Consider the following 24,118-nt stretch of genomic DNA (forward strand, 5'->3'; position numbering starts at 1 on the left):
CGATCAACTCGCAAACAATGTCCCAGCCAGAAAGGCGTGCTTCAAGTCATTGACATGACTAGCACGGTCAAGAAAAGCTAAAGTATACAAGTAGCATCTTTGATACTACAGAAAAAGAACATGGCATTCCCTTCTCTATCGCTGACTTTCTTTCAAACGCTCCAAGCATCAGATGCTCACATCCAAGGTGTGTGTGCTTAGGCAGCAGGAGGAGCACCCAGAGCCATGGCTCTAGGAATCGAACCTTGGATGATGTCAGCTTTTGGTCACGAAATCGAGATGCAGGCGAACTACTCACCACCTACGCCACCAAAGGCGTTCACACCCTGGGCCGCAACATTGGGGAAAGAACCGGCAGCGCAAGAAACGGCGCATACGCACGAGCCGTCCGCGGCAACCTGGCCAACACCAGTCACAATGTTTCCAGTTGCTTGGGCCGCACCACCAGCCACGGCTGTTGCAGTGGTATCACCGCCAACGGTTGCGGAAGGAGCTGCGGGAGGAGCAGCGGAAGCATTACCGCCGGTGATGCCACTGTCCGTGCCAGTGCCGTTCTGCGCAATGGCCTGGGCTTGGAATTGAGCATGGGTCTTTTGGGCAGTAGGGTTAATGGAAAAGACCATGCCCTTGCCGCAGTGGTTTGCTTGGCGGCAGTAGAACCCTGTGAGGGGGTTAGCAAGACCATTAAATCGAGGAGTGGAAAAAGAGGAGAAAGAAAATAGAGAAAAAAAAGAAAAAAAAAGACATGGGGAAACCTTACAAAGAGGCGTATCAACCATGACCTGCATAGCGACCTGCGGCGGAGGGTTCACGGTGTTGTTGACATTGGCCTGGAAACCCGAGTCCATGCCTCCAGGGAGCGCCACGCAGGGTTTATCAAAGGCCGACTGCGTCACGGTGTGGTTCTGGCTGAGGAAGGTGAAGATGACGGTATCGCCCACGGCCGCCTTCGTCTGCGCCGGGCTAAAGGCCAGACCTTGCGGTCCGCCGACGGTGACGGTGTGCGTGGCGGCTCCTCCTGCTGGGGCAGCGACGCCGGCGGGCTGGGTGGGAGTCGCCGGAGCGGCGGAGGGCACGTCAGACGCAGGAGCGGTGCTGGCTATCGCCGTCGCGTCGGCGCCACCGGCGGCACCGTTGACTACCGTCGCGGCTTGGGTGGCGGTCACGGTGACGGTCTTTTCCGAGTTGATAATGGTGGTAACGGATCCGCCACCTAGGTTGACCCAGAGGAGGTTGAGCTGAGCGTTGAGGCCTGCGGTGAGACCGATGAGCTTGGCAAGTTCGGCAATTTCTTGCTCTGTTGCTTTCTTGGAGTCTTTCCCGTTGTTCTTGTCCTTGTTATCCTTGTTGTCGTTGCTGCCATTGGCGTTGGCGTTGTTGTTTTGGTTGTCATTGCCCTTGTCACGAACCTCGAGAGCAATGTCTCCTCGGCGGACGCTGGGGTAAACGTTGTGAGCAACCTTTCCGAGAGCGAACGGGGCCATGCTCAGAGCGGCCAAAACTGCTGTCGTAACCTTCATCTTGGGTATCTGTGCTTGTTCCTTCTTCTGGTTCCCTTCTCAGCAACTTCTTGTTCCCTCTTGGTTTGCGATTGAGAACGGGTATTATCGTATATTCGTGAAAATTCGTCTCTGTGCCCTATCGACCGGGAAAGGGATGCGCCGGAGTGCGAATATGATCGGCAGGATATATATGTCTAGATGTGATGTCGTACGTATAAACAATTGACGAGTTCCTGCTCTGTGTTGATATATCAAGAAGCGAAGGTTGCGACAGGAGGTCCGAGACGGAAAAAGACTGGGGAAAAAAAAAATGAGAGAAATGAGCACACACACAGAGAAAGAAGACAACGGATGAAGAAGAGGAAGAAGACGAACAAGGTGAGAAGGGAAAATGAGGAGATAAGGCCCTTCTTGAAGTTTTACGTTTAGCAGTTTCGGATCTCACGATTCCGGGGATACAGTGTGACTGATCGTAGCAAGGGAAGCCATTGCTTCCCATCTCAACCTCGGGCACATTCTAACATTCGGCATCCGGGCGTTATAGCTCGTAGATAATAGCAATGACAGGGTCCCTAGGGATGGACTACTAGCGGCCAGGAAAAGGAGGTTGTCACGAAACATTTTCCGGGGATCATTCCACGTGACGGAGGCGTTGGCACAATAATATCTTCCCTTGACTGCTCTGCTACTATAGCAGCATTCGGCATTTTGGGCGAGAAGTTTCCGTACTTGGCTGATATGGGAATGGCTACATAGGACTAGGCAGTTGGGAAGCCTGGGATAACGCATCGGTTGAATCTGTTTCCACTAATCCCTGGCGCTATTGTCTGAATGTCGCATTTTAGGTGCTGTGGAAGGTTGTATGGTAGTATCAAATGTATAGCTCAGCCTCGATTCATTCCGGTCCATGTTTACGGGAGGGAGGACGGATATGGGAAAGATGTAGGAGCCAGGAGGTGTGCTGTAACAGATTCGTCTCAGAGCGTGTTTTGGCTTTTGGGGTGCTGCTCTAGGCGAGCGCTTTGACGCAGGCTGGTAGGGGGGTACTTTATCAGTTTCGAATGACCACACATCTTGACGACAATTTGTGAAGAGGTAGGATGTACATAAGGACCGAGAAACTCCCAGGAATGTCACTCTTCCATCCCGCAAGAAGAATGACAACATCAGACCCAAGGGAAAAGATTTTGGGGAGTGAGTCCGAAAAGCCAAGTCTCGCCTTATCTAGTAGGAAGTGATCCGCAAAGGTTGAGGTGGTATCTGTAACGAGCAACCGATTGCCCCGTGGAACCCTATGCGCTTGTCACCCCCGTTTTAAACCCAAAAATGACTACTGTAGAGAGACCCCTGTCAGTTCTATATAGTAACTGGTTGTCCCGATGGTATTCATTTGCTTGCCCTTGGAGCTTATTATTGGATTCTGACCTTCTTGATTAGTACCTTGGTGATCCTGTCTTGACAATACCAAGTCAAACAGATTCATGTTTAATATACATCACCTCCACAAACCATCAATGACCGAGCTGGGAGCAACATGCCGTCCAGGTATGGCATCCATTTTGCGGTAGAGGCATGATCAAGATCAAAGGCCCACTTGACGCCGTAAAGCAGCTTGCGGATGTTTCTTGGGCCGGTCGGGGGTTAACTTGGCTAGACGGGCTGACAGGGTAGTGGGTGTGCGACCCCGGCTCATATCACACTCGGTGATGTTCCATGCGTCTTGTGGTGAAAAAAAAGTGGACTTGGGAAATCTATGATGTGAGCGTTATATCAGTTGCGTTGCAAGGGGAATAGAACATCGGTTGCTTATGACATGTAGATACGATGTCTTGTTCTCTGTATCGATCCTCGATCTTCTTCTAACACTCCCTGATCTGATCAAGCAGCAAACAAAAAAAACAAACGAGAACGCGCGAGACGAGTGTTTCTCTTTGCCTTCGACATTATAGCACGAAAGAGAGCCATCGGTATCGTTAAAGCCTGGCAAGCCCGGCTTGGGCATGGAGCTGTTCACGATGGAACACAGGCCGTCGGAAGTGCTCGACTTCGGTAGTTGACCATGCAGCCCATAATCGGTGTTCCGTTCCCTCTCCCTCAAGGGGGCGACCGATTGTGGTCCAGACTCTTGTGGCCCCGGCACGACGGAAGGGCAGAAAGCCATGGAGAGACTCACAACGGGATCCGACAGCAGAAAATTGTCTAAGACTGTGGGTATCATTTTTGTTTTTCCCCTCCTGGAAGATTATATCCCTTGTTGCGTTTGCGTAATTCCCAGACCATACCACGTGGTTGTGGATGTCAAACTCGCGACCCCAATAAAACCGTACAACGGTGCTTAGTAGAGACAAAACGCACCGAAAGCACTCTCGGTCAGAGACGACTACCTTACTGCTGTGCCTGCTCGTGCAGAGCTTTTTGTTTCCCTTCGTAGAGACCGGTGTAGTAGCCTTGAATGAAACACATCATGTCAGCAATTCGGGTTTATCTTCAAAGGGAAAAGGAGTGAAACAAAAAAAAAAAATTAAAAAAAAAAAAAAAAAAATTTGCTATGTCCAAATCTAGACACAACGTACCTGCGTAGTACCATGACATCAAGAGCTTCTTGAGCTCTTCATCCTGCACCGAACCCAACATCAGTTGGGGTCCGGGACCAGGCAAGCTCGCTGCGGTAGGTTCAGCAGCAGCAGATTGTTGGGTTTCCAGTCCGTTTTGAATTGTGTTGACGGGTGTAGTCTGTTTCTTGGTTAGACTTTGATCTTTAATAACCTGAAAGATGACGAAATGCGAATTGAAGAGAGGGGAGAAATAAATTTGAAAAATTCATTTCAGCTTCACTCACCTTCACTTCAACAGCGGGTGCCGCGCCGTCCTCCCCCTCCAGATGGAGATTTGCAGCACCGCTAGGCTTGGCACTCTGATCTCTGCAAAAAAAATCATGTTTTGTTTAATTTCGATTTCAGCACTGGTTTGGAGCTTAGGTTGGGACAAGGAGGGATCACAAACTCGAGTTCACCAGCGACACCCTCGGGAAGTGCTGCTCCTTCGGCGTGTATGCTGTGATATTTCTGTTGTGACCCGTGGTTAGCTAGGTGATGCTCGTGCACATTGACAGCTCTGACATACCTTGTACTCTGCCAATGCCTCGTTCCATGAGTTCACTAGGCCAGAGTCGTCCCAGATCTCATCATGGGATGCCATCGCTGCGAGATTTCGTCGTTTCCGTACCTGGGGTGCGCGGTTGCAAACAAGCGTGAAATGCCGTGCCGTTGCTGCCTGCTGCGAGTTTGGAGGATTGGGGACAAAATTCAATTGTTAGTGCACCCCGCGCCCGGATTGCAATTGACTACCTACCTATCCGTCGCCTACGTACCACACAGCTCCAACCGTCTGCACCTCACGGCACTCACTGTCCCATAAAGAACATTTCGCGCCAGCTTCAACAATGTCAACACACCAGAGAATTTGGGATCATTGTCGGCTTCAAAGTCCGAACCGGACGGTCAATGGCTCTTGACCGGGAGAAGGTGACAATTTCAGCCCGGATAGCGGGACCGCGGAAAACCTCAGCCGCAAAGACACAGTCGGACACGGACGGCACCGAAGGTGGACCACCACGTTTGCTTTCGGCGTCCCTTTCCCCGAGGCAACCTCAGCCTTTGATAACACTGGTTGTTACCTGTTTTTTCCAGGCATCATATGTGATCGTCAGGAGCTCAAGCAGTCGTGTGTTCGATCTTGACTCGTTTGCACACCGAAATATGCCAGATGAAGATCACGGAAAGTCCTGATGGAAACCCCAACCATAAACCGCTCAGACGAGGTTCTGGGAGGTGCATCTCGGGACAAGCGCCAAGGAGGGGAAGCCAACGCCTCTGGCCACGCCTGGAACGCTGAATGCATGGTCTCGGAAATACGGAGATCAGCGTGTTGATCCAGCAATTCTTTCAAGCCCTCGATATCTCTGCAAGTCCGATGACTTGCTTCATTGGTTGATAAGTCGTATCCATTGCTGGCCGGGCGGGTTTACCGGGTACCTGGCTGAGATGGCGGGATGGCACTGGGACAAGGAAGTTCGGAGAAGAATTAGTGTATACACTACAGCGTCCGGTGGGATGAAAAGTACCGCTGGAGCCCTATCGGTAGAGCTAGGGAGTGTGGGGTACATGCTAACTAAACATACAGCCTAATCGCTTCCTTCACGTCATGCGGTCCTCCCCGCGATCCAACAGGTACAAAGAGCTAGAGCTCCTCCTTGAACTTCCCATCTCGACATCTTTCCTTTTGAATTTGCTGTTTCTCTCACTTCATTTCTCATAATCCAGACATTAGAGCCTTACAACAAGTCGCCCGGACGGTCTATCAGCTCGGCTCTCCCTCATCGCTCAGCCTCACCAATTAGAGAAGCCATGTCGTAAGTGGAAACAAACAACCACTTACTGGCATGTAACGTCACCAACTGACTCCGGAACAGGTCTTCACAGGTTCGGGAAATTCTTGCCGTTCTTTTACAATCCGAGAACAAAAAACTTACCGCAGAGTGGCACAGGATCACTACATTGGCATCGACGTCGGAACAGGCTCAGCCCGAGCCTGTATCATTGACTCGACGGGCGACATCAAGGCACTCGCGGCCCAAAACATCAAGCTATGGACGCCATCCTCGGGCCTTGAAGGCTCGCAATACGTATGTAGACCAAAACGAGGGACAGCAGCATCTCCCCAGTTTGGACACTAACATCTCACTTAGGAACAATCAACGACAGACATCTGGAATGCCATTTGCAACTGCGTGAAGCAGGTCCTGGCCGAATCCAAAGTGGACCCGAACTCTGTGAAAGGAATCGGATTTGATGCCACATGCTCACTGGCCGTTTTCACTCACGACACAAACGAACCTGTTCCGGTGACCGGTCCGGATTTCAAGAACGATGGCAATGACAGGAACGTCATCTTGTGGCTCGACCATCGCCCTCTGGCGGAAGCGGAGAAGATCAACAACACCAACCACAACCTACTCCGTTATGTCGGCGGCAAGATGAGCGTGGAAATGGAGATTCCCAAAGTTCTCTGGCTCAAGAACAACATGCCGCCCGAGCTGTTTGCCCGCTGCAAGTTCTTCGACTTGACGGATGCCTTGACCTACATGGCAACTGGAAAGGAGATCCGAAGCTTCTGCAGCACTGTGTGTAAGCAGGGGTTCGTGCCTGTGGGCGTCGATGGTAGCGTAAAGGGATGGCAAGAAGACTTTTATGAGACCATTGGTCTGAGCGACCTCGTGACGGACAATTTCATCAGGATGGGCGGAGTTGACGGGGTAGTGAGTGCCTGATCCGAGTGCTGACTGTTTACGAAATGGCTAATCATCAAATAGAACGGCTCTTGGATGAGCGCGGGGGAGCTTGTTGGCGGTTTGTCTGAAGAGGCAGGCCAACAGCTCGGCCTACCTGCTGGTATTGCCATCGGCAGCGGTGTTATCGACGCATACGCTGGGTGGATTGGGACAGTTGGAGCCAAGGTCAAGCTATCCCCGGATCACCGCGACGACAGCGTTGCACCAAACGACGTATCGCAGGCCTTTACCCGTCTAGCTGCCGTTGCTGGCACATCAACCTGCCATCTCGCCATGTCCAAGGGTCCGGTTTTCGTACCCGGAGTTTGGGGTCCGTACAGGGATGTTTTGATCCCGGGCTATTGGATGGCTGAGGGAGGTCAGTCGGCCACAGGCGAGCTCATGAAGCACATGCTGGAGACGCATGTGGCATATGACGAAACCGTCAAAGAGGCTGAAGCTGCCGGGAAGAACATTTACGATTACCTCAACGAACATCTCAAGGAAATGGCCAAAAAGACCAACGCGCCGTCCATATCATACCTGGTCCGCCACTTTTTTTTCTATGGCGACCTTTGGGGCAACCGCTCGCCCATTGCCGACCCCAACATGCGTGGAGCCATCATTGGCATGAGCAATGACAAGAGCAAGGACGGCATGGCCTTGTTGTACTATTCCACCATGGAATTCATCGCCCTCCAAACGCGACAGATTGTCGAGGCCATGAATACTGCCGGACACACCATCAAGAGCATCTTCATGTCAGGCAGCCAATGCCAAAACGAGATTCTGATGGACCTGATTGCCACGGCATGCGACATGCCTGTCTTGATCCCTCGTTACGTCAACGCGGCAGTGGTGCACGGGGCGGCCATGCTGGGAGCGAAAGCGGCCAGTGCCAAGCCGGATGGCACGACTGAGCCTCTGTGGGACATTATGGACCGCATGAGCAAGCCCGGCAAGACGGTCTGGTCTCGTGGTGATCCCGCCGAGAAGAAGCTTCTGGATGCCAAGTACGAGATCTTCCTTGACCAGGCTAGGACTCAGCAGGAGTATAGAAAGAAGATCGATGCGGCCCTCAAGGGGTCATCGCTCGAGGGTCAAGAGGCCAACTAAAAAAGTATAGAGTCATTTGAGAGGTTGCCAGGAAACATAGAACTGGAATTGGCGTGGAGTTCTTGATAGTATGGACCTAATGGGCAGTAAATCAGTAGATGCCATTAAGTAATTCGGTGTTGATGATGTGAATGATGATGTCTGTGTTTTTGTCATGAACGGTGAAAGTGTGAATGATATCACGAGAGCGTACTGTAGAGATTATTGGTGTTGTAGGTAGGTACCTGGAAGACTGTGTGCTGTCGAAGCTGGGATGGAAGCAAATGCGTAGACCAGGGGAGTATTCGGTACTTTCAGACTGCCGGGTCGCTCCGTGCAGCCAGAAGTAGATGTACTTGCTTCTTGGCGCCCCACATCAAAGGCTGGGGAGCTGCCGCCTTCGCGGTGCCAATTCAAGAAAAACAAATCGACAAGGCGACGCAAAACAACAAAAACACCACAAAGACTCCAAACGGCACCGCCGCTCTGCTAGTCCAGCACAGCAAACGCGCGTCGACCAAACGCGTCCCACCGCATTTCCCACACACGTTGTCGGTTTTCTTTGGTCCAAATCGACACTGCAACCATGTCTCTCTTCGGTAACCTGGGCGGAGCGACCACGAGCGCGCCAGCAACCAACACTTTGTTTGGTGGTACTGCTGGCAACACCACTGCCACCTCGCTGTTCGGAACCCCGACGACCAACACGGCCCAAACCGGCACGACAGCGACTGCCCCAGCGACTGGCGGTTCATTCGGCGCCAATCCCGCGACCACTCAAGCGACTCCCTTCCTTTTCGGCGGCACCGCGACTGCGACCGCTCCAGCCACCGGTGGTCTGTTCGGAAGCACCCCAGCTGCGACAACCGGCACCGCGACGGCCCAAGCAGGAACCACGGGCGGTTTGTTTGGAAACACTGGCACGGCCACAGATGCCAAACCGTCGCTATTCGGTACAGGCACCACCACGACCACCACCCAGCCAGCGACTGGTGGTCTCTTTGGAAACCTGGGCACCACCACTGCCAATCAACCAGCTGCCGGAACCACTGGGGGTTTATTTGGTGGCTTGGGCAACACCTCAACAACGGCTGCCAAGCCCTCCCTCTTCGGTGCCCCCGCTACTTCTACACAACAACCTGCCACCATGGGAGTTCCCGGTACCGCGAGCGCCAGCCTCTTCGGAGCTACCAACAACCAAGCCCCCGCCAACAACTCTGCACCCGTCAACCAGACCAGTGGCGCCTTCTTCGACAGCCTACTCGCCCGCAACAAGAAGCTGGCCGAAGGGGAGACGGCGCTCGGCGACCTCCCAAGTCTCCAGCTCGGCCTTGGTGATCTTCGTCAGCGACTCAAAAAGGTTGGCCCTCCGACACAGGGTCGTCCCATTGATGGAAAGGCACACTACTTCCTCGCTGCGTCTGGCGTCGACCCAGGCGCTGCTATCAGAGATCTCGGCGCCTTTGGCCTTGGGACACGGGCGGAAAGGCCACAGACTGGATATGGAGCTAGGGATGAGGTGGATGTTGAGACGTATCTGTCCAACTTGCAGCAGAAGACAACGCTGAGCATGATATCGGATGGCCTGGAACGCTCCGTCCGTGATTTCGACAGCTTCCTGGAGGAGAACGTGACGATGGAGTGGGAAGCACAACGGAAACGTATCTACCAGCACTTTGGTATTCAGCCCAGGAACGAGGCCGAGCGTGCCAGTGGTTCGGCCCGTGAGGGGGGGTTCGGTCGTTCTCGTCGCAGAGGCTCTCAGACCCCTCACGCTACCCAGAACGCGAGGTCAGGCTTGCAGCGATCCATCATAGGCACGCCAAGCCGGATTGGTTCTCATGCGCCCGAGTTCTCGGATGTCGAAAAGGACGCTGGCACCTCTGTTAGCACATTCGGCTCGGTGGAGGACCGGTTCCTCCGTGAAAAGCAGGAAAAGCTTTCCGAGCAGGTCCGCTACGTCAACGATGCCCGGCAGCACAGGGAGCCCGTCTATATTTGTCGCGATTTCGCGGATCTGGAGAGCAGGTCTGGTGACAAGCATGCGCCGCATATTGTGGATGCGTATCGGGCCATGATGGAGATTGTCGGAGAAAACCCTCATCTGGGTCAGGTGCCAAGGGAACGGGCATTTGCCAAGAAGTACCTGGATCCCAGTACCTCATCCAAGAATGCTGTTGATATGAGAAAGCAGATCCTCGACGGCGCCAACCGGTTCTTGGAGAAGCAGTTCTTCGACGAGGTCAACGCGCTAATCGCCAAGTATCCTCAGGACGCGAACCTTGGAGGCAAGCCCGACGTTGTCAGCAAGATCAAGGCGTATATCAGGCTCCGGATCGCCCGCAAGACGTTGGTCCCCGATAACACCGATCTCCAGTCTGTCAACGGCGAGTACATCTGGGCTGTTGTCTTCTATCTCTTGCGCGCTGGTTTTGTGAACGAGGCGGCCACGTACGTCAACGACATGCAACATCACTTCCGCAGCATCGACAGGACGTTCCCAGGTTACATCAACAGCTATGCCTCTAGCGAAGATCGCAGACTCAAGCGTCAGATGCAAGACCGGTGCACTAGCGAGTACAACCAGCGTATTCGCAACGCCCCCGAAGGCACCATCGACCCGTTCCGCATGGCCTGCTACAAGATTATCGGTCGGTGCGATGTTAGCAACAGGAGTCTTGACAACCTCAACACAGATGTCAACGACTGGATCTGGCTGCAGTTCAACCTCGCCCGCGAGTCTGCCAAGGAGCTTGAGATTGCCGGCGAATCGTACGGTCTTCCTGAGCTCCGAGCCAGCATCAAGGAGATTGGCCTCAAGCACTTCCCCAAGAGCCCTGCCGAGGACACTAACGGTAGCTTCGGCATGTTCTTTTTCATGCAGATTCTTGCGGGCATGTTCGAGGAGGCTATTGCTTATCTCTACCCCTTCTCCTATGTCGATGCTGTCCACTTCGCCATCGCCCTGACCTACTACGGCCTGCTGCGTCCTGCCGATGCCTTCACTACCGGCAACGAGCTGCTTTCTTACAGCACCCGTGGTCTCCCGCAGATCAACTTCGGCAGAATGCTGGGGTACTACACTCGCGACTTCCGCGCTGCCAACGCCGCCTCCGCCATCGACTACCTGGTACTCATCTGCCTCAACGCCGACGACGCCGCCGGCAACGGCCAAGCCCAAGCCCAACTCTGCCACGAGGCTCTCCGCGAACTTGTCCTTGAAACCCGCGAATTCAGCAAGCTTATCGGCGACATCAAGCCCGACGGCCACCGCATCCCCGGCGTCATCGAGCAGCGCGGCTCTCTCATCGCTCTGGGCCACGAGCAAGAGTTCGTCACGCAAATCACCCACCAGGCTGCCACCTACGCCGACGACAACGGCCGGACCACGGACGCCGTCCTGCTCTACCACCTGGCAGGCGACTACGACACCGTCATCGCCATCGTCAGCCGTGCCCTCAGCGAGGCTGTCTCGCTCGAGATTGGCGAGGATCCTCTGCGCCTGGTGCCCATCAAGCCCCGTGCCGACGGCGACGTGGCCAACGCGCAGCAGGGAACGAGCCTCAGCCTGGCGGCGATCGATGATCCTGTTGAGCTGGCCCATACCATGATGTCCATGTACGAGCGCGATGCCATGTTCTTGAACCATGTCCGCGACCAGAACAGGATCGCATGCAATATTTTGTTGAAGATGAGCGAGATTAAGGAAATGATTCAGCGCAACGAGTGGGCCCAGGCTATCGATGTATGTTCTTTTCATTCCTTTCCTTTCCTTCCCCTCCTTCTCCTCCTCCTCCTCCACCCACACCATCTTTACCCCCCACCAAGTACCGTTCTACTAACACGCCCAAACCAGGTCATTCGCTCCCTCGAAATCCTCCCCACCGACGATTGCATGGGCGACCCCGCCAAGATCCGGTCCTACGCGTCCAAGTTTTCGAGTCTGCCCCAGCCTGTAGCCATCAACGTGCCCAACCTGCTCATGTGGACAATTATCTGCTGCACGCGGCAGCGCGAGCGGCTGCTTACCGGCCAGTTCGTCGGCAACACCGGCACGGCGCGCGAGATGCTTGCAAGATTGAAGCAGATCACGGTGGACTTGACGACGTATACCAGCCAGCTGAGGTACAGGCTGCCGCCGCATTTGATTGAGGCATTGGCTCGGGCTAGTGCTGATTGAGTTTTTGGGGGGTGTTGGGTGTGTTGTTGAGGAGGGTGAGAGGTGAGATGTTGGGGTGGAGGATGAATGTTCAAGTAAAGCTAAGGATTATGGACTTGGTTACGGTTATCAAGAGAGGGGTGATGAACGATTATCATGTTGGAAAAGAAGGACTCGAAACAGTTGATCAGTAGAAGACCTGGTGATAAAACCCTTGGAAATCTCAGTCGTCTGTCAGTTGGCCTGGGACGAAGTGATTCAAGTTCGCTAGCCCTTGTACAACTCAATACTGGTTTGCTTGTTTGTATGGTTCTTCGGACTTGAATTTGAACAGGGGAGATGTGGAACTCTTATTAGTCTCCTAAGAGCAAAACTGGGCTTCATTTACAGCATCGTAGGACAATGATTAAGGGTTTAGGACGCCACAGAAGTCACTGATGCCTCTCTCTTTCACTTTTCCAAAACTACCGTAGAAGTTATCGATCTACGGTGGTTACCCGATAGAGAGCCAAACACTTTCCTATATCTAGCCAATTTGCCGTTTTCAGTACCAGACCAAGGAACAAACCAGGGCTGGGTTTTATAGCACTCTCTGACACAAGTCATTGTGGTGTAGGGTGTGAAGATGGTGTGGCCAGACGTCCTTTTGCCACACGACTGGTGTGCTCTTTCTTCGTCGGTGCCCCCTTTTCAATGGCAATCCACACAAGTCAGGGTTGTTCACACATTTTCAAAGGTGCGAAGCGAGTTATTCGGAACGAAAGCCGCCCCCCTCTTTCCCTTTTTTAAAACCTTTTCATCGAGCTATAGTAATGTAGTGCTCACAGAGCCAAATTATTTCTGATATATTGGAGGGAAATCATTGGTATCCATTATAACTATTTTCTTACCATCTTCTGGCCATTAATATCCCCGGTTCCGTCGGGCCACCTTTGTCGCTGTCCGATTTCAGTCCTGTGCATCCTGGGTTGCCGCTGATTCCCTTCCGCCACTGATGTTCGCCGGTAGTTCTGGATGAGAATGACATCGCCAGTATGTTAGACACTCATCCAGACTCCCATCGAAGATCCATCAACTATTACATATCACCAACCAATCATGTCCCCTCGCTCAGCCGTTTTAAGTCGCACCCACACCCACCACGGCCCGGTCACGAAGGCGGCATCCCCACCAACGCCTTGAATTCTTCGAAACACCTATCCCACATTTTTTTCCCCTGCGGCGTCTTCCTCCACCTGTCTACCCTTTCTAGACAGTCCAGGTCATCCCTCATGTGTTGTTGACTCGTAGTCCCGTTCAAGACCACCACATCCGCTCCCAGTATGGTTAACGCATACCAGGCGGCTTCCAGACTTATTCCCAACTCCCCATCTCCGCTCTCAAGATCCCCTGGCCCTGCTGGCTCTCCGGTAACAAGGTTGCCTTTCCCACCATCTTGTTCTCCTTCTCTTTGTTCTTCTGCTACTGCTGCCGCCGCCGCCGCCCCCTCTGCCTCCAGCGCCTCCACCTCCTGTGTTGTCTTAGGCACCGCCGCCGCCAGCTCCCTTACAAACTTCTGAGTCGGCCAATCGCCCCGGTTGCCCGTCAACGTCCAGAACCCTTGGTAGCGCGTCCTCTTCTCGCCTTTCCAGCGCGTACTGTTCTGGTTCGCGCACCACCGGCGCAGCTCGTAGTCCCACCGGCGCTCGGCGCGGCGAAAGCGGTTTTGAATCACCGTCGGGTACACCGTCACGCGCGGGTCGGCGACAAGATACTGCAGCTCTGGGAGGGTAATGTTGGAAATGCCTAGCGAACGAATGCGATGCGGGACGAAGGACTGTAAGGCCGTCCAGGCTTCAAGCGTCGACACCGGGTCGGGGAAGGGGGAGTGCATTATTAGGCAGTCTATGTAGCTTGTGTCCTCTTGTGATTCGGGCGAATCGGCGTGGGCGAGGTTTCGCAGAGAGGAGGTCACGGAGGCGAGGACTTGTGAGGTTATGGTTGGGTAGAGGGCGGGTTCAGCTAGGAAGGCGTCGTCGTGGGGAGTGTACTTTGTTTGGATCTGTCAGAATATAGGTTAATTTATTACGGTTCAGAAGAGTAAATAAGTCAGGTAAGCGACGGATGCTAAGACTGCTCACATATAGCTCCTGCCGGGTGACGATTCCGTCCCTGATGGCCCTTCGAAGGCCCTCGCCAGTAAGCTCCTCGCTGTAGTGGCGCTTCATGGCAGCCGTATCAATACCGCGGAAGCCTTCCTTGATGGCCTGGTAGACCAGGTCGGCGGTACGGTTCTTCTTCCAGGCTGTGCCATAGATCATTCGTGGCATATTGACCTTTGGGTGGAGGGGATCTGACCCCGCAGGGCTGTTGATTGACGCATCCGCGCTCGCCATGGTGGTGGTACTACGGGTGCCTCTCAGCTGCCTGGTAGCAATGGAAGAGAAGGCAGCGCCGCTTGTGCTCCAAGCTTCACAACCTCGTGTTGTGGTCTTGTTCAAAGAACAAAGATAGCACGGGATGCCGTTGGTGTTGGTCTGACGCGGAGGGAGGGAGAGCCCGCGGGCGTGGGCATGGGCAAGACGGTTGGGAGATGGTCGCACGATGAGACGGTAGGGCAGCAAGGGCAGCAGCTTTGTGGACGCAGAAGAAGTGTTCGCAAAAGCACGCACTTGGGGCACGGGTTGAAAGCAACACAAAGACTGTCCTCTTTTGAGGCGAAGGGCCATTGGCTGATACGGGCCAGAACTACCTACCTACCTTACCAAGCTAGGTAGGTACCTCTACGTAGGTAGTCTCGGGTACGGATGACTTGTGGGCTGCAACTGACAAGGAGTGCAGCAGTGCAAGAGGGGCGCCAGTTGCCCTGCCGTGAGTGCCAGTCGTGCCAGTTCCTCCCGTCCTTGCCCTCGGCGCTTCCTCATCTCTACCGTATTGGGCTACCTCGTCCACACCTTGGATGACTTGCAGCGGTCCCTAGATGCCGGCTTCAGATGGGTGCTGGCATCCTTCAGACCGGTATCGAGTCTCAGCCAGTAACGTCGGGTAGAAGCCCAGTGGGTAGAGCTACACTGTATGTATGGTATATGCCCGATGCAGGAGTGATCAGTAGCAGGGCCTACCTAGGCAGGAAGCAGCTCATCAAGCGAGTCGATAAAGTCCAGAGAAGCAACTAGCTTCTATCTGCTTCCACTATTTGAAATTTGATCATACGTGTGGCCAGCGTCCTTCAGTCGAGGCTGGGTGTTATGCCTGATAGCCGTCTGGACTCCAATCCAGACCGCGTCGGGTATGAGTAGTGGTGGATGAACGAGGCAACGAGGCTCTGTTAATCTGCTCTTGGCGACAGCAAGGTGGATTGGGTGGGAAAGGAAGGGAAATAATGATGGTCGGTAGATGGTCTAGAATGGCTTGGCTCGCAGGGCTTGACTAGGTGTGATAATGGCGAATGGGGTACCTATGTATACGACGGACTGTTGTTGAAAAAGGATCCAGCTCCCAACGTGTAGTGTACACTAATTGATAGACTCAATAGTCGAACCAATGGAAAAATGGGCCAATCAAGCAGCTGTTCTGTTTTATTTCCATAGAGGGGTCGTCGCATTTGGCTCATTCCTTCCCAGAACAGTATTCCTTTGCGGGCGGGGTACGTAGGCGTTAACAACTGACGGAATAGTATCCGATGTGTACATAATACATAGTACACTCGAGGGGGTAATGTACATACACGAGCCTGACGAGGAACCTCAAGGGATGCAAAGGGGTCAGGTCATGGTGGAAAATTGTTAGTGCTAGCGCCGACTGACCGATCTACGCAGTACGCAATAGAGGCGGGTGCCCTGGTTCGGCAAACCACCACACTGGATTCCTTGTCAGGGCCGCTTTATCCGCGAGACCGGCCCGGATATTAACAGCCTAGGGCGCCCAAACCGGCGAGTGCCCCGCCATCAACCCCATGGGGCCAAAGAGGAGTCGATCTGCTAAGGTACTGTACTCCTAGGTACTGTAGTGAATGGGAATGAGGGGAAACAGGAACGACTCCATTCGAAGACGACGAGGGGAACAGGCATCTATGTAACGCGTGTTTATCACTCAATCGCCAGTTCTTGTCTTTTTTTTAAAAAAAAATTTTAAATTTTTTTTTTTTTTTTTTAACTGTCAAACCTCCCATCGACAATTGTCATCTGTCAAGCCCGAGGGATACCCAAGCATCAATCGCGTGGAGGATACACTAACCAGCAACGATGGCCTCCAACACCCCATTCACCCTCAAGTGGGGTATCATGGCAACCGGGTGGATTGCTGAGAGTGAGTCTCGAGCATCTGGACCACAGTGACAAGGCAGCAAGCTGACCAGAACACGCCTGATCAGCATTCACCCAGGATCTGCTCACCAATCCCGCCACCACCCGCGACGTGCACGATGTCCGCCACGAGGTCGTTGCCGCGGCCTCGTCTAGCTCCAAGCAGAGGGCCGAGGAGTTCCTTGTCAAGGTCAAGGCCCCCAGTTCGGCCAAGGCCTACGGATCCTACCACGAGCTCGTCGCCGACCCCGAGATCGATATCATCTATGTGGCCACCCCGCACAGCCATCACTTCCAGAATGCCATGCTAGCTCTCGAGGCCGGCAAGAATGTCTTGTGCGAAAAGGCCCTCACGGTAACGGCCTCGCAGGCCCGTAAGCTGGTCGACATGGCCAAGAAGAAGAAAGTCTTTTTCATGGAAGCAGTCTGGACTCGCTATCAGCCCATCAGTATCAAGGTCAGGGAGTTGATCCAGTCTGGAGTCATTGGCCCCGTCTACCGTGTTGTTGGTACGTTATGCCGACGTGATGTTAGTGAGAATCATATACTGACTAGGTGGCTACAATAGCCGATCTGTCGTTCGGCAATGACCAACCCGATGGCACCGTCAGCTTCGCCGACACCCACCGCATGGTTAACCCGGACCTGGCTGGAGGTGCCCTTCTTGACCTCGGCATCTACTCGCTGACATGGGTCTTCCAGACCATGTACCATCTGCAAAAGGAGAAGGAGAAGCCCAAGGTTGTGGCGGCCGTCCAAAAGTACCATACGGGCGCCGACGAGGCTACCAGCATCATTGTGCAGTGGCCGCAACACAAGAGCCAGGGCATTGCCCTCACCTCTCTCCGGCTAGCTACCGGGGTGGACAAAGAGAACACGGGCGGACCGGCTATCCGGATTCAGGGCTCCGGCGGCGAGATTCACGTGACGGGACCGGCGTATCGGCCGCTGCAGTACAAGGTGATCCGAGGTGATGCTGGCGGCAAGATCGAGACGGTCGACTTTTCGATCCCCAAGGATCCCGAGCGGGATTGGGGCCACGGCATGTTTTGGGAGGCGGACGAGTGCGCGCGCTGCATCCGGGACGGCAAGAAGGAGAGCGAGTCGTTGCCGTGGGAGGAGAGCCTGGTGATGATGGAGGTGATGGAGGAAGCGCTGAAGCAGGGCGGAGTGACGTATCCCGACCTGATCACGACTGATGTGTTTGATGCGCAGAGCCCCCTGAACACGGGCAAGAGGTAAAGTGATGGGTCCGGTCGGTCTGGCTAGAGGAGGTCGTCAACCGAAGTGCATGGCAGTGTGCAGTGTGCAGCGCAGCATTGCAGCCGAACTCGAACTGCTGTTCATTAGAGTGCGACGGTAGCCAACGTGGAGTCAATCGATGGGAGAAGTGAGAAGTGAGATCGGAGATTTCTTCTTCAAAGAAATAAACCAACAAGGAGACTTGTGATGGATGCACCCCCCAGCGTGTCAAATGAACAAGTACCTAGAGGTGTCTCCATGTGCCCCTCATGTAGCGGCCTTGTACCTGACTCTGTGTCGTGCCAGCAGGAGCCGGAGTCCCCCCCATGCGTGCGGGCACAGGCAGTCATGATGCAGTCAAAACTGGCGGCCAGCAAGTTAGACCTGTGCACCCTTCAGGCACATTTAGGCCCCCCTCTGGTTCCTCCAGAATCCACACATCTGGGTCCGATCAGAGTCAGACTTGGTCTGTAGAACGGTACACAGCAAGGTTGAGCAGGTTTTACAGACCGGCAAAGATTACCGAGCGAGCGAGGGCTGTCGTCGGGAGCATCCGATCGATTCTATACGGCGGCTGTCGTGATGATGTTGAAGAAACCGTCAAAGGCTGGCGCGGCTCCGAGAGAAAATTGGATGCAAACGCCCGTCAGCCACCGTCAGCCCATCACGCACAGACGTCACTTTGGGGGCTTTTTTTTTTTTTTTTTTTTTTTTTTTTTTTTTTTTTTTTTTTTTTTTTTTTTTTCCTTTTCCGGTATTGGTGTTTATTTGGGAGTAGGAGGGTCGTGTTCGATATTAGGTGTGCTATTACTCTAGGGGAGAAAAGCTCCATGATGCGGGTCGGTGCAACTGCATCATACAGTACACTAGACTAGACTACCTACTCTACTACTAGTACTAAGTACATACATGTTCTTCCGTTCTCTCGAACAGCGGACCTCGTCAACGAACGTACACTAGCGACGGGAAGGCCCATGTCGACCCGTTTTACGTCACGAACTCCTCTTGGTCGTGGTGATGACATGGCTGTTTCTTCAGAACCCAACTACTGCAGGCTGCCAGCTCCGAACCACTCGGCTTGGGTCAATTGGTCTCCGTGCCCAATGGGTCAGGGATGCAGTCAGCGTGGTAGGGACCTGAGCTGAGGTTCCATGCTTCAACGAGCCCGGGGCCCGGGCAGCTGTTCCTCTTACACTCGATACCATGGCAGCTTCTTAATGGAGAAAAGGGAAGTGAGACTGAGGGCGTGTTTGGTTCAGTCAGCAAAACCAAAATTTGTATGGGAAATCAACCCCTGCAAAACAGCAAACTATATTTTGCTGTTTTATGCAGGTAGTTGGGGGTCATTCTGGTCTTGGCTGCAGAAGAAAGTATCGCGCTAAGGCAGGTAAATGCACATCGTTCGGAAGGCTCAAGAAGGGAATTAGTGGGCCTATGTAGGAGTATTTTGTTGTTTTCTATCTTAATGGGTCAACCCATGAAGATAGAGAGCATTTTGCTGCTTCCGCCACATCAAGCGATAGTGCAGCCAACACTACGAATTACAACCCCGGTTACAATAACGCGTCCTTTGGCCCCCATCCTCGAGCGATACCTTCTTAGTTGCTTTTTAGCTTTGTACCTTCGTTTATCCTTGTAAGAAGTCAGTAGAATTTCTGCTGACTGAACCAAACGCGCCCTGAGAAGGAGGGAAGTGGACAGACGTTGCCCGTCACTCCACCGTTCGCCGTTCGTGGGCGGCAACTGCATCCTTGATCATGCATTGTGCGCATGTAGAATAGTGTATATGTACTGCACTAGTGTATGTATGTACATAGCGGTGCGCTCGGTAGGGTGCGGGTAGCGGTAGCGGTTACGAGTCACACTGCCGCGGTGGAACCTTGCACCTCTTTTTTTCACTTTCCACTTTGTGCCTCTTGGGAGCCGACCTCTCACACCTCGCCAAGTGCGTTTGTGTTAAATCCCCATCCTGGCCTCATCGCCCTTCTCAGCACCCGGCTTATCATCCCCGGGGCGTCCTACACTATACCTACGTTCTGGAAGAGGTACGAGGCGCGCCAGCACACGGCAAGGAGCCACCAGCCCTGCCCAAGTCCTGCAGCCTGCAAGCCGGCCGGCGTCTAACCATAACTGACGTCGAGCGAGTTCGGTTCGGCTTCTCATCCGGTCCTCTCAGACACTTTGGTCTAGCCCGGAGGTTCACTGCGCAATAAGCTCAGCCTCGCCCGAACCAGCGGTCAAGTTCAGAGTCACTCAGATCTTAGACACGCCCTTTCGTGCTCACTCTCAGTCAAACAAGCCCTCGCTGAATGCGGGGTAACGGCCCAACTGTTTGGTCCAGAAAAACACAGCCCGGATAACGCAACTTGCTGAACAACACAATACACACAACACCTCATACCTCAGCATTCAAGCACACAACACACACCACCATTCCACCTTGTCCGGCCACCTCGGCCCACTCGGCTCATTGTCCGACCTCCCCGACCCTCCATCCAACTGATTGCTCGTGCTGGCCAGCTCTCTCCTACTACCACGCACTCCTGCTCTAGCCTCAGGGGTAAATCCAGCTCGTCGGGAGGGACAAAAAAACAAAAGCAAGAGATTTCTTGGAGCCCAGTGGTTGAGTTGGGTATCATTCGATTCGGAACCTCACTTGGCACCGCCTTGTGCTTGGTTGTCTTGCGTTGCCTCGAGTTCACTACCCCTGGCTATCACCTTGTCAGAAAAAAAAAAGTCTCCTTAGCGTATGTGCGCATTGCCGTTTCCTTGACCTTCGCTCCTTACCTTGTCACTCCCCGGTAAGATGGGATCACATTCACTACCCTCCGCGTCAGCGGCTGATGCTGTTGCGAAGCTGGCAGCAGCGGAAGCTTTGAAATCAACTGCCGCCTTTGCCGCCTCTGCCCCTGGCAGTAGCACAGAGACAGCTTTGGGAACCGCACAAGGTGCGAGTGCAGCCGGGGACGCTGGTCCGGTCACTGCGGTGCCCTCCTCAGATACCCCATCGGTAGCGGTGGACCCAGAAGCTGAGGCGGAGGCCTACGAGCGTGCCAACGTTCACAACGTGTACGAGGCTATTGCACCGCACTTTTCGGCCACGCGGTACAAGCCCTGGCCTGCCGTGGCCCAGTTCCTGCATGCCCAGCAACCTGGATACGTAGGTCTCGATGTGGGCTGTGGCAATGGCAAGTACCTGGGTGTCAACAAGAACGTCTTCATGGTGGGCTCGGATCGGAGTGCCAATCTTGTTGCTCATGCCAACGAGCGTGTGAAGGAGCTACAGAAACCGCAGCAGCAGCAGCAACCTGAAGCTGAAGTCGTCAGAGCCAGAATAGGTGGCAGCAAGAAAGAGAAGAAGCACAAACAAGAAGTACCTACAGGCGGCGAGCGTGAGTCAGAGGCTCCGAATGCCGTCATTGGGAAAGAAACCGGCAGTGAAGTGGCAGTGGCGAACGACGTGCTTGTGGCCGATGGGCTATCGCTGCCCTTCCGTGAAGGCCGAGCTGACTTTGCTATCTGCATCGCCGTCATCCACCACATGTCCACCCGGACTAGACGACAGGAGGCCATTCGACAGCTCCTGAAATGCGTCAGACCCAGCGGCCAAGTCATGGTATATGTCTGGGCATTGGAGCAGGGCGAAAGTCGTCGTGGATGGGACGAGGGCGGAGAGCAGGATCTGTTGGTCCCTTGGGTGCTGAAGAGTCAACAACCCAAACCCAAGAAGGAAAAGCAGCCCAAGGCTTCGAAGCAGAAGCAAAAGTGGCCGCAGCAGCAGCAGCAACAGACGCATGAGCAGGCGAATACGCCAATGCAGCAGCAGAATCATGATAGCACCGAGCCACAGGAAGCTATCACCGCAAAAAGTGTTGGGGAAAAGGAGGCGACCCCAACATCATCATCAATATTATCACCATCGTCCGTCCCCAAAGACGCTAGCATGACGATCGGCGGCGGCACGGGGGCGGGCGTAACCGAACCTGCAAGCGCAGCCGCAGCCGCGGTGGCAGGCCCTGATGCCAAGACCGACACCGGGGATGCCGCCGCCAACGCCGACGCAGTCTTCCAGCGCTACTACCACCTTTACCGTAACGGTGAGTTGGAAGAGGATGTGTTGGCAGCGCGAGGCGCAGTCGTTATGAGCGGATATGAGCGCGACAACTGGTGGGTTGTGGCTACCCACGCTACCAATGACGATACATTGCAGGACTAGTCATGTGTTTTGTCGACTCAGGACTGTCAAACAGAATTAGAATCACCGACTTGAATTGTTAAAGGCAATGAGCCGATCTCCCTACCAGAGAAAGAATAGAAATTATGACTGCATACCGCATTACATCCATCCATCCATCCATCCATCCATCCATCCATCCATCCATCCATCCATCCATCCATCCATCCATCCATCCATCCATCCAAGACCTCTTAGTCACTGTCGCCGACCCGGTGCCTGACGCTATCGCTAGTGGTTCAAGCGATTGGTTCAAACCTCGCACTTTTCCTCAAACCAAACCCTGATCCTGCAGACAGACCTTTTACCCCTGCGTCATGTCTCCCGTCTTTGTCTCCTTTGTTGTTTTAGTACTATGTATAGGTGAATGGTGCCTTGCAGTTGGTCGTCGTGCCTGCCTTGCCCTGACCTCAGATTCCCTGATTTTTCGCTTATCGAACGGTACCTGAACTGATTGACCACTGGGAGATGGACAGATGATGATGAGAAGCGAGTTTCGGTCCTCCTGACCTCCTGGTCTAACATGACCTAACCTAACGTACCTGACTAATTTGAACCTAACCAGGGTAACTGTGACGTGGTGAATATGTGAGGTGAGTACGTATGTAGTTCTTGACCCCGTTCCTGGGGTTCCTGATGTTTTTTGGTGTCATCGTCAACATCAAGGTAGTGAATTGGCCGTCGCGAACGTATGGTACCTCTGTATGTATGTATGTAGTAGGTAATGTGGATACCCCTTGCTAGGAACAAGCTTCGCTCGCCTAGCAAGCCTTCTTTTGAGATCCCATTTCCCATCTACCCAATCTCCGTTTTCTGCAGCCCCCGAGCCTACTACGAGTCCACCTCAACTAGTGTTTAATAGACTGGCACCCTTGTCAACCTAAACATTGTGATTCATCCGTGTTCAATCGTCCATGTTGTCCTTGTAAACATGAAACTTTCTGATACTTGATGGTCATTTCTTTTTCTTGCAATTTATCTCTTCATTTGAATTTAATATTTTTTTCAAACCTTTTATCTATCACCGGGGTCTAGAACATGGAAAATTCGATATTTGATACAAGATTACTCACGTTTGACACGGCTTGAACTAAACGACGCCTTCGAGATCAATGAGCAAGGGCAAGTGACTTCAAAGTATCTCGAATACTTGACCAATCTGATGCGGATTGATGTCTTCCTCGAACCAAAATAAAAACAAGAACCACTGAACTAATCTTCCTATTCGTTGAAATAACAATATCATAAACTCCGATCCGAATCCCCTTGTATCTTTTTTCCTTTTCTCTTGTTCTATGTTGTAGCCTCCAAAAATGCCCCAAAGAAATTACCGAAAGGTGAAAAGGAATGGTAAATGAGCTGAATCTTCTTCTTTTTCTTCCAATCCGAATGAGTCGTTCTCGTTTGATCCCGCCGTACTCGCCATGTTTTCCGTGTTCCGTCTTTTTGTTGGTAGCCCTGTTTCACCGCGCTGCGCCGTTCTTGACCTTGAATGGTTGTTTTACATTTTCGTTGCCTAGGTGGTTCCCGTCCCGGTCCCATCCCAACAAATGACAAGACGAAAGGAAATCCGCTAGTTCAACCTATCATGCCCAAACTGCTCTTTCTCTATGTTTTGAATACCGCCTTCCTATCTCGTACAGTCTGAGCCATCTCGCGGGAAATGCATCAAGGTGATCAATCAGATGGTTGTTAGAGAACGATTTGCCAAGGAAAGGGAAACAAGAGGTGTGACAGGTGAGACAGGCTGAAGAAGTCCCCCATTGTTCGGTGAGATACCAGAAGTCACACCCCCAAAAAGAAAAACCGAGGATGAAAACCAAACAGGAAGATAAAAAAGGAAGGAAAGCCATATCGTTTTTGGATGTCATCAATTCGTCCCAAGAACATGAGAGGGTGAACAAGAGGCTGAGTGATAAGTGTATTGTATTGGGGACCCAAAAGTGTCTGAAGGGTATGATTATTGTTTGAACCTCGAACCGGACAAAGGAAAAATCCGTGTGGGATTAAGCTGTGCGTGTGTGAAAAGACACAAAGCAAAAAAACGAAACAGAATGTGTTAAAGTAGAAGCTATCTCATAAGTATCCCTCCAAGTGAACTGGTGCTGGCATCTGAGGTATATCTGTATGGTATCCAAAGTTTACTGTTTTCGGTATTCGTGTCCGTATGTTGTATCCGTGTTTTATGCCAGATCTGTGGTATCAAGTACATGAAAGAAAATGAATAAGTGAGCCGAGACCGAAAGAAACCGAAAAAAAAGAAAGAGGAGGGAA

At 53.0% G+C, this 24,118-nt stretch overlaps 7 protein-coding genes across 7 annotated transcripts; 4 read left to right on the forward strand and 3 right to left on the reverse strand.

The window, feature by feature from the left end:
- Positions 1 to 197: 197 nt before the first annotated feature.
- On the reverse strand, positions 198 to 1,520 carry NEUTE1DRAFT_65088 (uncharacterized protein; the record flags this gene model as incomplete). Its single annotated transcript, XM_009853784.2, has 3 exons — positions 198 to 244; positions 299 to 661; positions 761 to 1,520. 3 exons carry the CDS (start codon positions 1,518 to 1,520, stop codon positions 198 to 200), a joined length of 1,170 nt encoding a protein of 389 aa, XP_009852086.1.
- Positions 1,521 to 3,267: 1,747 nt separating this feature from the next.
- Positions 3,268 to 4,700, reverse strand: NEUTE1DRAFT_44224 (uncharacterized protein; the record flags this gene model as incomplete). The annotated part of the gene is made up of 6 exons (XM_009853279.1): positions 3,268 to 3,541; positions 3,892 to 3,949; positions 4,076 to 4,268; positions 4,342 to 4,423; positions 4,506 to 4,597; positions 4,626 to 4,700. The coding sequence occupies 6 exons, from the start codon at positions 4,698 to 4,700 to the stop codon at positions 3,268 to 3,270; spliced, it is 774 nt and encodes a 257-aa protein (XP_009851581.1).
- Positions 4,701 to 5,908: 1,208 nt separating this feature from the next.
- On the forward strand, positions 5,909 to 8,056 carry NEUTE1DRAFT_147150 (uncharacterized protein; the record flags this gene model as incomplete). Its single annotated transcript, XM_009853785.1, has 5 exons — positions 5,909 to 5,913; positions 5,974 to 5,983; positions 6,049 to 6,186; positions 6,250 to 6,819; positions 6,874 to 8,056. 5 exons carry the CDS (start codon positions 5,909 to 5,911, stop codon positions 7,945 to 7,947), a joined length of 1,797 nt encoding a protein of 598 aa, XP_009852087.1.
- Positions 8,057 to 8,512: 456 nt separating this feature from the next.
- On the forward strand, positions 8,513 to 12,504 carry NEUTE1DRAFT_130437 (uncharacterized protein; the record flags this gene model as incomplete). Its single annotated transcript, XM_009853786.1, has 2 exons — positions 8,513 to 11,671; positions 11,783 to 12,504. 2 exons carry the CDS (start codon positions 8,513 to 8,515, stop codon positions 12,104 to 12,106), a joined length of 3,483 nt encoding a protein of 1,160 aa, XP_009852088.1.
- A 731-nt stretch (positions 12,505 to 13,235) lies between these two features.
- Positions 13,236 to 14,793, reverse strand: NEUTE1DRAFT_83779 (uncharacterized protein; the record flags this gene model as incomplete). The annotated part of the gene is made up of 2 exons (XM_009853787.1): positions 13,236 to 14,126; positions 14,206 to 14,793. The coding sequence occupies 2 exons, from the start codon at positions 14,791 to 14,793 to the stop codon at positions 13,236 to 13,238; spliced, it is 1,479 nt and encodes a 492-aa protein (XP_009852089.1).
- A 1,442-nt stretch (positions 14,794 to 16,235) lies between these two features.
- Positions 16,236 to 17,863, forward strand: NEUTE1DRAFT_65101 (uncharacterized protein; the record flags this gene model as incomplete). The annotated part of the gene is made up of 3 exons (XM_009853788.1): positions 16,236 to 16,372; positions 16,437 to 16,877; positions 16,937 to 17,863. The coding sequence occupies 3 exons, from the start codon at positions 16,309 to 16,311 to the stop codon at positions 17,608 to 17,610; spliced, it is 1,179 nt and encodes a 392-aa protein (XP_009852090.1).
- A 2,473-nt stretch (positions 17,864 to 20,336) lies between these two features.
- Positions 20,337 to 21,930, forward strand: NEUTE1DRAFT_83783 (uncharacterized protein; the record flags this gene model as incomplete). The annotated part of the gene is made up of 2 exons (XM_009853789.1): positions 20,337 to 20,879; positions 21,060 to 21,930. The coding sequence occupies 2 exons, from the start codon at positions 20,417 to 20,419 to the stop codon at positions 21,824 to 21,826; spliced, it is 1,230 nt and encodes a 409-aa protein (XP_009852091.1).
- Positions 21,931 to 24,118: the final 2,188 nt, after the last annotated feature.

This window comes from Neurospora tetrasperma, assembly GCF_000213175.1.
Source record: "Neurospora tetrasperma FGSC 2508 unplaced genomic scaffold NEUTE1scaffold_4, whole genome shotgun sequence".
NCBI classification, from domain to species: domain Eukaryota; kingdom Fungi; phylum Ascomycota; class Sordariomycetes; order Sordariales; family Sordariaceae; genus Neurospora; species Neurospora tetrasperma.